The sequence below is a fragment of the Herpailurus yagouaroundi genome, unplaced genomic scaffold (genome assembly GCF_014898765.1).
Source record: "Herpailurus yagouaroundi ecotype Mexico unplaced genomic scaffold, PumYag 162, whole genome shotgun sequence".
In the NCBI taxonomy this organism is placed as follows: domain Eukaryota; kingdom Metazoa; phylum Chordata; class Mammalia; order Carnivora; family Felidae; genus Herpailurus; species Herpailurus yagouaroundi.
The window spans coordinates 71,182,337-71,199,533 of NW_024412403.1; the positions used below are offsets into that span (position 1 = coordinate 71,182,337).

Below are 17,197 nucleotides of genomic sequence, written 5' to 3' on the forward strand. Positions count from 1 at the left end.
TGTTTAGAGAACAGCAGAAATGCCCCTCCCTACCTCCAAGCAACCACTCATCTGTTTTCCTGTCCCCACAGTTGTGTCTTTTCCGGAATGTAATATAGATGGAATTATACAGTATGAAGGCTTTTATGTCTGGCTCTTTTCACTTAGCACAATGGTTGTGAGACTCTCGCAAGGGGTGCTGCCTGCTGCGATAGTTGGTTCCTTTTCCTTGCTGAGTAGTATTTCATCGTACCATTGTTCCACAAAGGGCTTCCTGGCGCATCTTTAAAGCCCTCCTTGGGCTTTGCTACAAGAGATCTTTGCTAAGGGTTCCTGTTCAGTGTGTGTCACAGCCGTGTGCATACTTGCTATCATGGAGCCTCCAGCCTGCAGCTACTGGAGCGACTAAGTCTCCAGGACCTCCAACTTCAGTGTATTTCTCCTGTTGCAATGTTTCAACTTCCCACTTATTCACTCATTGTGTTTTAGCAAATGCCTGTTAGGCGTCAGGCACTGAACATATAATATTCATTAGGACAGGCTCCATTCCCACCCCTAGAGTTTACAATTTTGCACTCATTAATCCCTTCATGATATGGGGTGCAGGTGGAGGGACGGGGAAGGGAATTGTCAATACTTTGACAGCAAGTCCAAGGTCTTTAGGACCAGTTACTAATGAATCAACTTTGGTCTGACATCATGATCTGGGACAAACAGCCATGACATTTAGAGAATGTCTTTACCAGTGGTCAGAGGCCAGGCCTTCTGATGGTACTTTAAGTTTTTATGAGGGCAATAAAAATCAACAAGTGTCTTTATTCCTGGCATCTCTCTTCTTTCTGGAGTTCATGCTTGCTGCGTGAGATGGTTGCATGATGCCACAACCCAGTTCTGGGGATGTCAGAGATATCTTGGCCATCTAGTACCCCGTACAGAAGGACTCTGGCCTATCTAATCTATAGATTATGCCCCTTACCTTTCGTCACTTCCCAAGCAACTGGAACAACTCCGTGTACATTGGTGAAGTCCTTTTACAGATATTTTTTAGGTCTTTACTTACTGGCGAATCGATGCCTGAGGTGGGGGCACAACATTCCCGGGTCAGATGCACAAGAAGGGCAAGCGCTCCGGCCAGCTTGTCAGTGGACAGCGTTGGACCCGTTTTAGGTCCCAAACAGATACCAGAGGTGAGTGGGTCTGAAAACACCGTGATGTTTATCACGTCTGGCTGAGCTGGGTAGGAAAAAGAGAGGGGTCAGTCCTGGGCTCCTGTGAAGATCTCGGTTGGGGTGGCCTGGGAAAGCGGAGTTGGGGGGAGCCGGGTCAGGACAGGAGAGTGCTGCTGGTCATCTCCATTCTGAGATGTTTGAGGGACTGCAACCCTGATCTAGTCTGCCCGAAGTTCACCATCATGCACCAAGCTGCCATTATTAGCCTCTCCTAGTGCCCAACGTTTCTGTCATAAAGCATCCAAGAGGTTCATCCATCCCTGTCATGAAAGGCACTGAAGGAAGCAAATAATTAATGAACATACATCTAGCCAGGCAGCCACATTCACTGGCCAGCGTAAGGGTAAGGCTCAGGCTCATGGCCCATCTCTTCAAGTTCCACGAATTCTCCCTGCCACAGAGCACAGATATGCTTATAGCCCTTCCCCCTCCAAGATGGGAAGAGTTGGCCTGGGGTGGTGGAGGGGGCCATTCAGGAGGAAATGTTTAACATCTGAATTGGTTACCTAAACTCTCCAATCCACAGAAAGAAAAGTAAGGTAAACAAAAGCAGGTGTTATACCTGAATTAGGCTTTTTATCATTTAGGTCAGTGTGACTGTCCATCCACCCATCATCAAAAGTGTCTTTCCTCACTGTGCTGGGCACTGAGGAAACAGAAATGACTCAATCCCTAGATTTGCCATGCAAGAGTTCACCGCACAGTCCCACTGTTAACTTGTGAAGGGTAACTTGCTGTACTCTGGTCTAATTAGCTTGTTAGTATGAGAAAAACACACAAGGAAAATGATATTCATTTTATTGCATCATTTACTGACTAGAACGCCAGACTTAAAGTAGGTATAAGTATAAAAATAACCAAATTCTTACAAATAATACTTTGCTGCTACAGTACTGAATAATTAGTGGAGGTTGCAATTATAATACAACTTTAAATAACATTCTCATAATGGTTTTAACACAATCACCCAGGGGCTAAGGTTTAAAGGTTTGCAAAAAGAAACTCGGGACAATGTGAAAACTCAAGAAGTTCATATCCCAGCTACACGCTTCATTTAACCATAAATCCAGCGACACAAACAGTAACAAAACTCACAGCAACCCAGGATGAAAGACATTTTTTTTTTTTTTAAAGAAACAGGCCAAGGTAATACAGAAATCTGTGTTAGTTTCCCAGGCAGACCTGGTTCCATCCTTCCTACACAAGAACTCTGCACCTGCAGTGCATGTCCAAAAATACATATAAAACCAGAATCTAATATGCAGATCCTTTGAAAGCCTCTGAAAAAATGCAGAGGGGACAAAGCTGGTCTAAGACCTGTCTCTTTGTAAACCTTAATCGTCCCCTTTGGTTTCCCAGGCTTTTCTGTGAGCAGTTGACACCAACTAGGATGGATTATAACACTATTGAAAAGATATTTTAGCACAACGAATTCACTGACATTTAATACTTTGATGTTTCTAGTATTTTAACCAGTTTCCTTCTCTGGGGATTTAAGAAAAAAAAAAAAGAAAAAAAAAAAAAAGAAAAACAGAACACATACTCAAAAGACAATTCTACAAAACCATATCTCTCTTCCAAAAAGGCACATGAGAGCCTCAGAATGATGCTTTGTCATGAAGGAGGAAAGGACAGGTCCCTTTTAACTCCACACAAGCCTTCACATAGAAAAATATCTTTGATATTAAGGGCAGTTTGAAAGATAGAAAATACTGAACTTTGTATTCATTCTGTCTCCAACGAAGTACTCTTGCTTTGAAATCAGTGTAAGTATCTTAGAACTATGGGTCTCAACCCTACTTTGGGGTACACTGGGCTGACCTAAGCCAGGAGCAACTAGAATGCTCAGCTTTGGCTTCTTCAGGCAAAGTTCCCAGGGTTACCGCGCACCTGGGCACTTCGCCAGTGGGCGAGATGGCTTCATGGAGGCCCCACAAAGCCACGTGTGAGGGATGACCCTAATGTGCCTGCTCTGGGAACTTTGACATCTGAAAAATATCGTCCTTCAAAAACATTTTCTCTGGCAGCCATCCTGCCTTGTCTTGCAAAGATGCTGCCCTTCTGTTTGGGCCAACTTCTTAAGAATTACCTCTTGAAGAGCTTAATACTCACATCTTTGTTTATAATTTCCAATGCTATCAGCCAGCTCGATTACACTACCCATGCAACAATTTTGGCTCTAAATGACTTAGCTGCTTCTGAAAATAAAATTTCGTCAAAGAAGGAAGATTTGTCAGCATTTAAGACATTCAACTGAATATGTTCCCAATTTCTGATAACGTTCACAAAAATGTGCTTCCAGTATGTGGGAGCCATGGCCTTACCATGGGAACAAGGCCAAACAGCCCTGAGATGGACATCTAAGTCTGGCTGTGTTTGTCAGAAACCTGGGTCATTGCCTTACCCTTCCTACACTCAAAGCCACGCACCAGTATGCTTCTTGCTAAGCACAAGCCAGTCGCTATTAATGATGACCTCAAGTGTCCAAGAAATATATGCAATAACAAACCCGAAAGGACTTTTTCCAAAAGGATTCAACTTTTTTTTTTTTTTGCATTTCATCTCATTAGTTTAGTTAATGCTTAATAATATTAAGGTTATTTATTTTTTCTTAAGTATATTTTAAGCCCAGTCTCTCAAGCCCTCTTTGACATTTAAGGTACACTTAGACGGCGAGGCATTCACCATGATGGCAAGGCAGGGAGAAGGGTTTGAATCCTGGCTCTCCAAGGCAAGATATTTTTCCTCTCTGGAAGTTCACACGTACAAGAAACGGACACTCTCATGCATACTTCACAAGGGTGTGGTGAGTGAGGCCAGGGACGTTGCACAGAGCCTGGCCATAGTGGGAACCACCAGAGATTCTGGCTGTGACAGGTAGACTTTGTAAGTTGTCTCCAGTGTCCTGGGCTGACTCACGGGGCAGAGAGGAAAAGACAGGAGAAATAAGAGCCCCTGGAGTTTAAAGAAAACCCACAGTTGCCAGGTGGCTGGCAGGTGAGTCCCATCCTGCTCTGAGAGTCCCAGCAAAGTGCTTCCGCTTGCTACAGGACGCATGGTTTCTATTCAGTCAGCTCTCCCTGCAGAAGTTTAAGCCCCTCAAGAGCAGTTAAGTGTCACTTTTCCCTTCCACCTTCCCCTAGCTGTGGGGCCCCAGGGAGGCAGGACCATGGTATTTCTATGAGCACAGATCACACATTCCAGGTACAGGGGCTGATACCGAGCACCTATACCGGAGCTGAGAGCTTCTGCTTGCCAGGGGTGCCCCCAGCCCTGTCCCTTCAATCCAGCAGCTGCTGCTGTCCTATTGGTTGTTTGCCCTAGGCCCAGGCAGGGTCCTTTAGGAGGTATTAACCCCAGGCCGGGGCAAAGCCAGCCTCTCCCTTCCTCACTCAGGGTGGCAGCTGGCACCGGATAACAATCATGCTGTTTGCATACCTTCTTAGACCCTCACGCTTTTGAGATTCACTTTCTCCAACCCCACAGCCTCCTAGAAATGAGATACATATGAACTTAACATTGTACGGGTCCTCCTTTTTTCACAGTAAATGAAAAACAATATTCTTAATCCATTTCATGTGCACAAAACGTACTCACAGGAAAGCATTCTTGGAACTCACAGGACACTGTTTTCTGGACTTTGGGATTCTTCCCAAGAATGCTTTTGAGACAGAACACTTCATTTTATGTAACTTCTAGCTTCTAGTCCTGACACAGGAGATGATTTGTCAGCTGTGATGTCATCCAACACCCTTAGCTGAGTAAGCCTGGGAATAGCTCCCCGCCATGGCTCTGGGTCCCTGGGAGGAGCAAGGATCAATATCAAGAGCCAGGAAGCTAGGCTACTCGCGAGACAGCCAAGCCTGTCGGCTACGGTGAGCCGGAGTGCAGGGGCTCAGAGCTCTCCAGTTAGATGCAAGACCAGGAGGCACAAAGGGCTGTTTGCTTCCCCAGAGAGATCCAAGACCCAAGGATTCTGAAAGGTGATGGCTCTGAAATTTTAAGTCGGCATCCACTGACAAAAACAGAATTCTTTGCGTATCTCGGGAGATGAGTGCAATTTAACGACTAAGAAGCATCACACCTGATTTGTGTTCCTGGCTCGTGGAGACCCCGGGACACAGGAGTTGACACTTAAGACTGGTAGGACGAGGATTACATAAGAATAAGGATGAGATGCATTCTAAAAAGAGAACTCTGAGAAAACAACCACACCCAAGACTGAACTGTCCCCGAAGGCTACACCGCTTCCATAAATGCAGGTGCCACGGAGCTCCAAGCTTCAGGATGGGAACAATTCTTTTGCCACTGTGTTCTCATCCCAAAACAGGATGTTTCAAAAGCAGATGATGAGAACAATTGCAGTTCCCCACGCAGCAGTTAAAGACGCTGAGTACGGGGTATGCCCCCTCCTCCCAGGACCCATCTCGCAGGCATAATAAATAAGACAGGTGGAATTTCCTTCCCAAAGGCAAACTCTCAACTCCTTAACTGGCCACAAGTCTTTAGCTCTCCAATGCCGACTTAAATGATGTTTCTGGAGGGAACCATGCAGTAGTATAAAGAGGTACAAATTACTGCATGAGTGAAAATAAGTTATTCAGTGAATAAACAGCTTTGAGCAGTTGGTTGAAAGTTCGCACTGAGTCAGTGGACAAGATCTGGGATACAATCAAAGAAGGCTGCGCTAGTAAGGAAGCAGACTCACAGACGGGACGTGTGGCTCTATCCCAGCTCCCTAGGCTTCCTCAGGAACCCACATGGCTTCCCAAAGCACTGGGTTTCAGGAAACTGAACGTGCCCCATCAGCCTGCTCCTTTCACCACATTCAGCTGCGGAGACTCCATCAGGCTGCTTTTCCATTAGTGGTGGAATGCCCCTCAGACCCAATCTGCATTCTGCTCTCCATTTCTACTGCATACACATAGTACTTGGGCCTCAAAGGTGGGGGGCGAGGCGCTCAGGGACGAGAAGCACCCCACCGCCTCCAGCTCTGAGAGTCCCCCACCAGGGCCCTCGCCCAGCGCCTGTGCCCACTGCTGCCTGCTGGGCCTCACCACAGGCAGGGGGCGCCTCTACTGAAAACCACGTGGAGCTTGTTTTGCCCGGATCCAGACTTATTTGAAAAAGTGGGATGTAACTGCAGAGGGAAAAAATACTCCTAAATAAACGTGTCACCTTGATTGAAAAACAAAGTGGAGTGTGTGCTGTGCCTCATAAATTTCAATTCCTCATTTTGAGGGTGGGCTTGGAAACTGCAGGAGACCTAGAAGCCCACGAAAATACTGTATGTTCCCCTACAGCATCTCCAAAGCTTAGCGGTATGTTTATCATCGTCATCTGTTGTTGAGCATGTAGATACTGGGCAGGAACACAACAAAAGAGCCAGTGCTCTGCCGTAAATTAACCACCACCCAACTGAGGCCTATGGAAGTGTCTGAGGAAGAGAGGCCTTCTTTCTGGAACAGTCTTGAAACAAATCCGAAAGGAGACCTCCCTATCCAATTTACTAAAGTGCAAACTGAGGAAAGACTAGGTCCTGGTGAAGGTGCCTGACCATGTGCCTGGCTAACAGTCAGCCCTCGGCCGGTGGCGGCTGCTGAACTCAGAGACTCCTGGTACCGGCCCACGTTCACGTTCACAGTAACAGTGAAGGTGCCTAACAAGCAGCCCTCAGTTCCACGTCCCCGCATCCATCTGTCTCCTTCCACTGTGGTTACGCCCCTCACGCCTGTCCCGCTTCCTGCTTGCCATTCACATGTGGCTCCGCGAGTCCTGGGAGCAGCCAGTATTCGCGGGCCCCCCTGGTACAGTACTCTGAGCAGCCGAGATCCCGCAAGTTGCTCAGAGCAGTGGGCCCTCCCTCTCTCTTCCGCACTTAGAAATAGTCTCTTCTCCTGCTCTCATCACTGATGAAAGATGGGTTATACTGTCCAGGGAAGATGCACGAGTGCCGTGACCCCGGCAGTCCAGTGTAGGCCGGGTAGAGTCCATTTCGTTCAAGTTCAGGATTCCTTACACCTGTGGGCTGGTGGTCAGAAAGAAAAGGAGAAAAGTCAATTTATTATTCATGGATCTAATTTAATGTGTGTGTGGTTTTGTTTTTTTAAGAATAATGCTATGTTTTAACAAACCTACGATGGAGGCAGCTAAACACAGCAGCAGGGCCCGACCCAGAAGTCAGGACCTTCCAGGCCCTCTTTTCGTGAACCCTGGGATACTTTTGCCTATATTTCATTTTTTCTTTCTTTTCTTCCTTGCTTTCTTTTCTTTCTCTCCTTCCTTCCTTCCTCCCTCCCTCTTTCCTTCCTTCCTCTCTCTCTTTTCCTCCCTCCCTCCCTCCTCTTTCTCTTTCTTTCTCTCTTTCTCTCTCTCCCTTCCTTCCTTCCTCCCTCTCTCTTTCTTTCTTCCTCCCTCCCTTTCCTTTCTTTTCTTCCTTTTCTTTCTTTCTCTTTCTTTCTTTCTTTCTTTCTTTCTTTCTTTCTTTCTTTCTTTCTTTTTCTTTTCTTTCTTTCTTTCTTTTCTTCCTTCTTTCCCTTCCCCTCCCCTCCCCTCCTCTCCCCTCCCCTTCCCTCCTCTCCTCTCCTTTTTCCTAGTAGGTTTCATGCCCAGCATGGAACTCAGTGCAGGCTTGAACTCATGACCCTGAGATCAAGACCTGAGCTGAGGGGCGCCTGGGTGGTGCAGTCGGTTAAGCGTCCGACTTCAGCCAGGTCACGATCTCGCGGTCCAGGAGTTCGAGCCCCGCGTCAGGCTCTGGGCTGATGGCTCAGAGCCTGGAGCCTGTTTCCGATTCTGTGTCTCCCTCTCTCTCTCTGCCCCTCCCCCATTCATGCTCTGTCTCTCTGTCTATGTCCCAAAAATAAACGTTGGAAAAAAAAAAAAAAAAAAAGACCTGAGCTGAGATCAAGAGTTGGACACTTAGCTGACTGTGCCACCCAGGTGCCCCTGCCTATATTTTAAAAGGAGATTAAAAAAACTATCAAGGGGAGCCCAGCGATTTTAGACCAACACTGGAAAAGACCTGGGCTAATTATCAAGATTATTACCTGATTATTACCAGGTGTGTCTGTCTCTGTGGCCCACAATGGCTTTAAATCCTCCCTGGCATTTAGCAGAACACTACTGTCTCTGCCATGAATGGGGAGTTGACTTTTGCAAGGTCATAGGACCTGCTGTCAAAGGTGGAGTGAGGACCTCAGAGCGGGAGGCCAACAGTGATTCTCAGGTGTCTCTGACCAGATCCTAGCATCATGACTACCTAGCTGATGTGCAAAAGAAGCCCCCAAGGAATGACATGGCTACTTTGAGGAGGCCCCACTGAGGACCACCAGGAGAAAATGCTTGCCTGGCAGAAAGAAAACACTGGATACGGCATATAATGAACGTGAATCCTAGGGGTGCCCAAAGTACACCTGAGACCACTGTGAGGGACAGCCTTCTCAGGTGACAAGCTGCTTCACGCCATAAGCGTAGGCCCTGCTTCTACAGACTGCTCAGCCTATTTCCGATGTGCAGATGGGGCTGGTCTAAGTTCCTGATGATATCTATTTAAGGCAACTCTTTAGCTAACTCCATGGAAACGAAGAGGAGTTGGTCCTACGACACCACGGGTCTGTTTGTCCCTATGTGATCTCACCACGCTGGGGTGAAGAGTCCCTAGTAAAATGTGCAAGTGTGCGGGCACACTTGGGTAAGCCCCCTGCTTGGTTAGCAGATATCTGCAGATACATGGCTGCAGTTATTAGAGTAAAAGGAGTTCCCAGACTGAGAAGGAAGCAAAGCACTTATGCAGAAACATCAGTGGGAACATTTCAACTAGTGCTGTTTGTGTCTGTGTTTATTTTTCCCCTTATTCCCCCTGTTCTTCCTCCAGTTTCAAGTTCTTCAAAGGGTCCACTGTTAACAGCATCCTTAGCGTGAACCCCTCCCATCCAAAGTCTGAACCCTCACGGTTAGTCCCCATAGTAACCAGAGGTGTTGTGACTTCGGTCACAGGATTGCCTAGTGCTATTAAGTTGCCACAGGGCAAGGTTTCATGTTTATTGCTACCTCAAACGGGTCTACATGGGATGATAGGTCACCTATGTCTGTTTACTTTTCAGCTCAGGGTTGTGTTTGCTGGAAGGCTGCAGCAGCGCGATGGTGAAATGAACCAGGCAGCACATGGGAATAAGACAGGGGTAATTCAATGCGGGACAGAAGGAGCAAGGGTTCAAGGTAGTCTACTATCTTTCCAAATGATGCAGTCCAGGGCTGGGTGCAGTCAATTATTGAAGACCTACTGAGTGAATACTCTTCTAAACCTCTGAGAAGTGCTTGTTGAGGATGACATTGAATTGTTCTCTTTATACCTGTTTCTAATCCCCCAGTTTTAACTACCCAAACCACAGGAGGTAAAGATGTGCAAGGGCCACAGGCTAAATGTCACTGAATTTTCTCTCAGTTTCCAATCTTATATCTTAAAAGCAAATTCCGTAACAAGAAGGGTTACTGCTACGACCCCATGAAAGTAATGTGTTCTGTGGAAATAGCCTTTATATCTTGATGTCAAAACTAACAGACACCATGCAAATAGATCGTAAGTAAACTGAATATTAAATTATGTAAATAAGAGGCTCATGCCACCATTCTCTTTAACCCTCAACTGACTGGTAGCGTCTTTACCACCAAACACAGTCCAGAGGGAATCGTCAGAGGGAACTGGAGCCTGAGCTGCACCAGGCAAAGGCATACGCACCGAGTAATACACATCCGTCATCTGGAGGAGGTTTTTGGTACTTCCATTCTCATGCATTTCAATAGCTTCTCGGCCCCAGTCTTGTGAGCGAGGGTTCTTGGGGTACTCAGCATAGGGAGACATTTGGAAATCCCCACTTTTGAAGATGAGTTTGCTTATGTCATTTTTACTCTTTCTGTGGAATGAAAAACATTTGGAAATTTAAATGAATAAGTTCTGTAAAGAAGTGATATCTGTGAAAGCACGTTCTATTAGTTTAGAAGGTAAATTAGACTGAAAGCTACCATTATATTCTTCTGTAGATGTCCACTGAAAAACGGCATTATTATTATTTTTAGTGTTTGCCTAAAACAAGTGAAAATGCAATTAGATGCAAAAAAAAATGCAAAACAAAAAAGTCTTCCAACTCGAAAGGACAGGTTACCAGGGACAGAGAGGACAAACACAGCTGCAGCGAGGCAGACAGTCTCTTCTGGGGACAGAGGTTGCTGCCTCACGGTGGAGCCAGGGAAATCAGGGTCATAAATTCCCAGAATGCTGGCACCAAAGGGCCTTTAGGATTCTTCAGTCCAGTGGTTCCAAACCTGCCTGAGCACGAGAATGTACATGGAAGCTTCTAGATCACACCAAGATTTACTAAAAAGAGGAGCTCTGGGGATGAGACAGTTCTGGCTTTGCAAAGAGATGAGACTTGTTCCCCAGGTCACATTTTGCTACTAGCAAAGTGGGACTAGAGTTCAGGCCTCCCGCTTCACCAGCCAGTGCCCTTTTACCACATGAGACTACTTCACAGACCATAAAAACAGGATATTTCACCTGCAAAAATGCCCACCTGTTTATAGTTCCCACACATATTCTCCTTTCAGGAGGTTAGGGAAAGCCCAGGATAAGTTCCCTACCTGTGAGGGTTCACTAGCTAGAAATGGTTGAAATATGTGTGATTCGGGGTGCCTGGGTGGCTCGGTTGCTTAAGTGTCAGACTCTTGGTTTCGGCTTAGGTCTTGATCTCACAGTTCATGGGATCAAGCCCCGCCCCGCATCAGGCTCTGTGCTGACAGTACAGGACCTGCTTGGGATCTTCTCTCCCTCTCTCTCTGCCCCTCCCCTTCTCTCTTTCTCTCAAAATAAATAAACGTTAAAAAAAAAAAAAAAGAAATATGTGTGATTCACTTATCGAATGGGCCTAGGATCAGACATTTTTAGTTACATTTGCCCTGGGTAAGATATTCTTAAGTTTCTTCCTTTTTACCTCACTTTCCTATAAATAAACTTTCTGGGAAGGCATGAAATGACTCAGGGTCATAAAACCAAATGTCCAGCATGTGGCTTAGGCGTTGTCTTTCCTTGCATGTTAAGAACAGACCTGCCACTGTGTTGCTCCCTGGAGGGCAGGGCATCCGGTTTCAAACAATGACTTACTAATTCACAGTCACCTTCCCTTTGCAGCCCATGGTCACAGGCTCCTTCTCCAGGCGGTTATACTACCTGGTACTGCACCCTTAGCAAATATGAGACTTACGTCTCCTTGAGGTTTAATCCCTCTAGCTTCTAGTCTCATACCCAGGATTTTATTTCCACTCATAGTTTGTCTTTGATGATTTGGTGGTAACTTTGTAAATGACAGGCAAAGGACCATGTTCCCGAATGGGCAGTTAGGGTACACTGCTCTCTGCAGCCTTCCTAGAGGTGAAGGATATCTTAAAATGTCATTCATGCCAACGGTCAAAAAGATAACTTGCTATTTTGGGAAGTGCCATCCATCTGTTGCATCAGAGAAATTCCTGCCATTTATAATCATCTAAATCAGAGGTCATAATTTTCCCTTATCTGAATAGATAATCACTGAGAATCCAACTCCTTCCTTTCTCTTCCTTTTCCAGTAGAAACTCAATCACACTGGCTTCCAGGAGGCCCAGAGCCAAGCCTCGTGCTGAGCACCTGCTCACCCCATGTGCCTGCTACAAATTGTTTACTGCTAAATTATCTCAGGTAACCCTCTTCATCTTTGCTTCTAAATGTGCCCAAAGTGTACACACCAGTGGTTGTAGTATATTCAGACTTGTGCAACCATCATCACAATCAATTTTACACTTCCATCACCCCAAAAAGAAACCCCTTACTCCTTGGCCATTACTCCCCAGTCCCCACTCCCCCTCCACCCCAGCCCTAGACAACCATTAATCTACTTTCGACCTCTATTAGATTTGCCTATTTTGAACATTTCATATAAATGGAATCATATAGTAGGTGGTCTTTTGTGACTGACTTCTTTCACTTAGTATAATATTTTCAAAGTTCATAAACTCTATAGCTTGTGTCAGTACTATGCTCCTTTTGATGGTTGAATAATATTCCATTGTGTGGATATATCCCATCTTGTCTATCTATTCATCAGTTGGTAGATATTGGGGTTATTTTCACCTTTTGGCTCCTATGAATAATGCTGCTATGAACACTCATGTACATGTTTCTGTGTAGATACGTGTAGACACACATATTCAGTTCTCTCCTTGGCTACCTCAGAGCAGAGGTGCTGGGTCAAATGGCAACACTATGTTTCACTTTCCCAGGAACTGCCAGACTTTTTGAAAGCCGCTGCACCATTTTGTGTTTCCACCAGCAGAGTGTGAGCATTCTAATCTCTCCACATCCTCACCAACATTTGCTATTTTCTTTCTTTCTTTCTTTTTTTTTTAAATAGCCATTTTAGTGGGTGCGAAGTGGTATCTAATGGCAATTTCATTTGCATTTCCCTAATGGCTAATGATACTGAGCATTCTTTCATGTGCCTCCTGGCCATATGTTTATCCCGTTTGGCGAAATGTCTATTCAAGTTCTTTGCCCATTTTTAAATTAGGTTGCATCTTTATTATTGAGTTGTAGAATTCTTAATATATTCTAGATACAGTCCCTTATTAGATATAGGACTTTCACATACTTTCTCCTGTTCAGTGGCCTGTGTTTTCATTTTCTTGATAATGTTCTTTGAAGCACAGAAGTTTTTACTTTTGATGAAGTCCAATCTATCACTTTTTTGTTGCTTGTGCTTTTGGGTATTCTCTTTTAGTAAAGGAAATAAAGTCCCATGTGGTATCCTTTTCTTTGTTCAATGGCACTACCTATCAGGAATTTCCCTTTCTCCTTTTTTTAATGGTTCAGTCATACATTATGATTTAATACTGCGAACCACCCCAACCATTCTTTAAAAGAGTAAAAACTGACCTGTGCTTAGCAGAGGCAAAGAGAAATAGAATGTGAACCCCCATCACTCACCGGCAGCAGGTAACAATCAGCGCAATGCCTAGAATAAGGAGAAGCCCGCCTCCTGCTGCTGCAATCACCACGGTGATCAGCTGATAGGCTAAACAGGTTAAAAAAGGATAAAAGTGGACAGGTAAGAGGTAATAAATAAATAAATGCATACGGAGGAGTGATTCCCTCCCCAGCCCATAGCTATCATCAGGCCTTAGCTGGGGACCTCACCTTTAATTCCTGGGCCCCTAGGAAGGGCTCCTCAAGGCCAGCACTGCATTTTCTCTGTTGGAGAATAGTACAGTATACTACCCCAAATATTCCTTGTTGGCATGCTTATTTTGAGCTGATTATTTTTGAGAAACTGCAACACAGGAGAAGCTCTGAAAAGAGCAGGAGTAACCCTCGGGTCGCCTGGGCGGTTCAGTCGGTTAAGGGTCTGACAGCTCAGAGCCTGGGGCCTGCTTCAGATTTTGTCGGCTTCCCCCTCTGCCCCTCCCCCGCTCATGCTCTCTCTACCTCTGCCTCTGCCTCTGCCTCTACCTCTGTCTGTCTCTCTCTCTCTCAAAAATAAAATAAACATTAAAGGGGCGCCTGGGTGGCTCAGTCGGTTGGGCGGCCGACTTCGGCTCAGGTCATGATCTCACAGTTGGTGAGTTTGAGCCCCGCGTCGTCGGGCTCTGTGCTGACAGCTCAGAGCCTGGAGCCTGCTTCAGATTCTGTGTCTTCCCCTCTCTCTGCCCCTCCCCTGTTCATGCTCAGTTTCTCTCTATCTCTCAATAATGAATAAACGTTAAAAAAAAAATTTAAATAAACATTAAAAACAATTAAAAAAAAAAAAAAGAGCAGGAGTAACCCTTTTGTAAGGGAGATTTACATTAGAAAAGGGGCCTAGGCCGGGAAGGCTGCTGTGACCAAAGATCATTTTTTCAACAAAGAGAACTGGTCTTCCCCGCCAGGCAGCCTTTGTTGACCTAACATTTCCTCCTCTTACCTTCACCGGCTTGCCTTTGCAGCCCCTGACACCTAGCCCTTTCCTTAACTCAGAAGGGTATATAAGCATCAAATATCTGGCTGCCTTTGAGCCTCATATCTTTGTGGGGTTCCTGTGTGTGCTATATAATTAAAATGGTTTTATTTTTCTCCGGTTAATCTTTTACTGAGGGGAGGGAGGTACGGTTCTAGAAGGATAGAGGGGGAAATTTTTTTCTTTCTCTAACCTACACTGTTTTGAGAAGACTTCTCCTTTCTCAGCCACTCCTAGAATGGTGCATGGATCCCAAATTCTACCTGTAGACCAGCCCCGATGTCATTTTCACTAACAGAAAACTAAAGGAGATGCATGAAGTCTTCAAAAACTGAATCTGTTGGTTTTAACAACTGTTCTAAGATTTTATCCTTCCTACTTTTTTTTTCTCACTTAAGATGGGTGCGTTTTATTATGTGTAAATTAGGCCTCCAGTAAAGTTGTTTTTTAAAAAAAGTAATGGAGAAAATAGAGAAACATTTCTTGACTACTTCCCACACTTTGATATTGTTTTTAAAGTTTTTGAATTGATGATGATAAAGTAGATATAAAAATTCTTTATTTGGCTTTAGGTTCTTACTTGATAAGATAAAAAGTAGGCAACCCTATATTATAAGAAATATTACTGGTCAACTAAGTCTAGAGTTCGGGAATCACTACATGAACCATGCTAGGCACTGAGTTGTTCACTGAATACATACAAACTGGATTTAACTACCAGATACTAGCAGTCATGTATGTAAGCACACATATCATATGTAATAAACAATATTAACATTTTTTTTTTAACGTTTATTTATTTTTTTTGGGACAGAGAGAGACAGAGCATGAACGGGGGAGGGGCAGAGAGAGAGGGAGACACAGAATCAGAAACAGGCTCCAGGCTCTGAGCCATCAGCCCAGAGCCCGACGCGGGGCTCGAACTCCCGGACCGCGAGATCGTGACCTGGCTGAAGTCGGACGCTTAACCGACTGCGCCACCCAGGCGCCCCCAATATTAACATTTTAATTAATTGGTTTTATACCTGCATATTTCTGGCAAAATTACATTTTCAATAAAGTATTCAGAGGCACCTGAGTGGCTCAGTGAAGCGCCTGACTTCGCCTCAGGTCAGGATTGCCCGGTTCGTGAGTTTGAGGCCCATGTCAGGCTCTGTGCCGACAGCTCAGAGTCTGGAGCCTGCCTCAGATTCTGTGTCTCCCTCTCTCTACGCCCTACCCCTGCTAGCTCTCTGTCTCTTGCTCTCTCGTAAAAATAAATAAACATTTAAAAGAAAAAGTCTATTCAGTATTCGGATTGGTTTTTTGTTGTTTTGGAAATATAATTAAAATTGTGTTCCCAGGTTGTAAGGTGTAGGATGTTTAAAAGGGCCAATAACCAGACTTTCTATAGTAAATTAAGACTGGAAACATGTTCTCTTGGTATTCAGGTAAAGTCAAAGTAATGTGCAGAGCTGACAGCAAGCAGACTGTGTGATAAAAGCAAATAGAAGCTATCCAACCACTTACCTATCATTTATTTAAATAAATAGCACAGAAACCTGATTATCTTGAAAAACCATCAGTACTAAGGCATATAGGAAGCAAAGGCAAACCACGGAATGAGCTAATCCTCTCCCACATCTCCTGACACCTGTATTCAAGTTTCACTTTCAACAAAATCTCTTGAATCTGTTGACTTTTCTTTGTCCCCACCACCACCACCACCCTAAACTGCCATCAACTTTTGACCAGGCAATGGCAACCCCCTCAACTCACTTTCCGGTGCCCAGTCCTGCTCACTCATTTCAAAGAACAAGTCTGATCAAGCCATTTCTCTGCTTTAAAATCCTACAGTGGCTTCCTTTGTTCCTAATCAAAGGCCGAAGTCTACTCCTGCTTCACCCTCCACACCAAGTTCAAATTTTCCCACTTCCAGCAAAACGAGCAGGCACTCATTTTAGAAGCCACCCTTGCAACTGGCTGCCAGTTGTGGCAGAGTCCTCCTTGGAACAAAAGTTTTGTCTAAAAAGAAACACAGATGGGGGTGCCGGGGTGGCTCAGTTGGTTAAGCGTCTGACTTTTGATTTAGGCTCAGGTCACGATCTCATGGTGAGATCGAGCCCTGCTTTTTGGGCTCTGCGCTGACAGTGTGGAGCTTGCTTTGGATTCTCTCTCTCCCTCTCTCTCTGGCCTTCCCCTGCTCACTCTCTCTCTCTCTCTCTCTCAAAATAAAGAAATAAATGGTAAGAAAGAAAGAAACAAACAAACACACACACACAGATGGAGTAGACCAGTGCTTCTCAAACTATCTGCTGCCAAAGACCAGTTCTTCTTTGTTGGTGATTTTGGATATTGTTTTCAAATAAAAAAATACAGCCTCATTGACAATTCCTGCCTTTCCCTACAGGCACCAATCATGAACTTCCGTTTCTCCATTTTTTAAGGAGTCCTGTGGACTGGTTGTATAAAATAAAATAAAACTTTCATGCTTGGATGTCACAGCCATATCGAATTAACATAAACGTTCCCAGGTGCTCCCTCTCCAGTTTCATATTACTCCTGTCCTAGTCCAGGAACGGTCCACAGAGCACATTTTGAGTAGCAAAGGTACAGACCAGCATTTCTCAAGCTTTCCTGTGCATCTGAGTCACCCAGAGGGCTTGTGGGAACACAGATGCCTGGTCCCCAGCCTGAGAGATTGAATTCTGTAGGTCTGGAGTAGGGCCAAGAAGAGAGATGATCTCTGGCAAGATTCCGGGGCATGGTGGTGCTGCCAGACTGCAGACCAGACGTGGGGTGGCACTGGCTTCAACTGCACAGTAGAGAAAAGAACACTGTACTGAAAACAGAGGACCTCACGCACATGAGCATAAACGGCTGGAAGGGGATCCACCAAAACATTCATAGAAGTTGGCGCTGCCTTGGGAAATCATGGCTAAACTTCTACTTTCTTCTTTGTGCTTTTCTATACTTCCCAAATGTTATTCA

General features: G+C 45.1%; 1 protein-coding gene across 1 annotated transcript in view; it reads right to left on the reverse strand.

Moving 5' to 3' along the window:
* Nucleotides 1–1,989: 1,989 nt before the first annotated feature.
* HEG1 (heart development protein with EGF like domains 1) overlaps nucleotides 1,990–17,197 on the reverse strand; it is a 60,854-nt gene continuing 45,646 nt past the window's right edge. The window contains exons 15-17 of the mRNA XM_040484776.1: nucleotides 13,222–13,309; nucleotides 9,949–10,123; nucleotides 1,990–7,236 (exon numbers count right to left, since the gene is read on the reverse strand). Of these exons, the coding sequence (XP_040340710.1) occupies nucleotides 7,087–7,236; nucleotides 9,949–10,123; nucleotides 13,222–13,309 (413 nt within the window). The 3' untranslated portion in view covers nucleotides 1,990–7,086. The remainder of the gene's footprint in view (nucleotides 7,237–9,948; nucleotides 10,124–13,221; nucleotides 13,310–17,197) is intronic.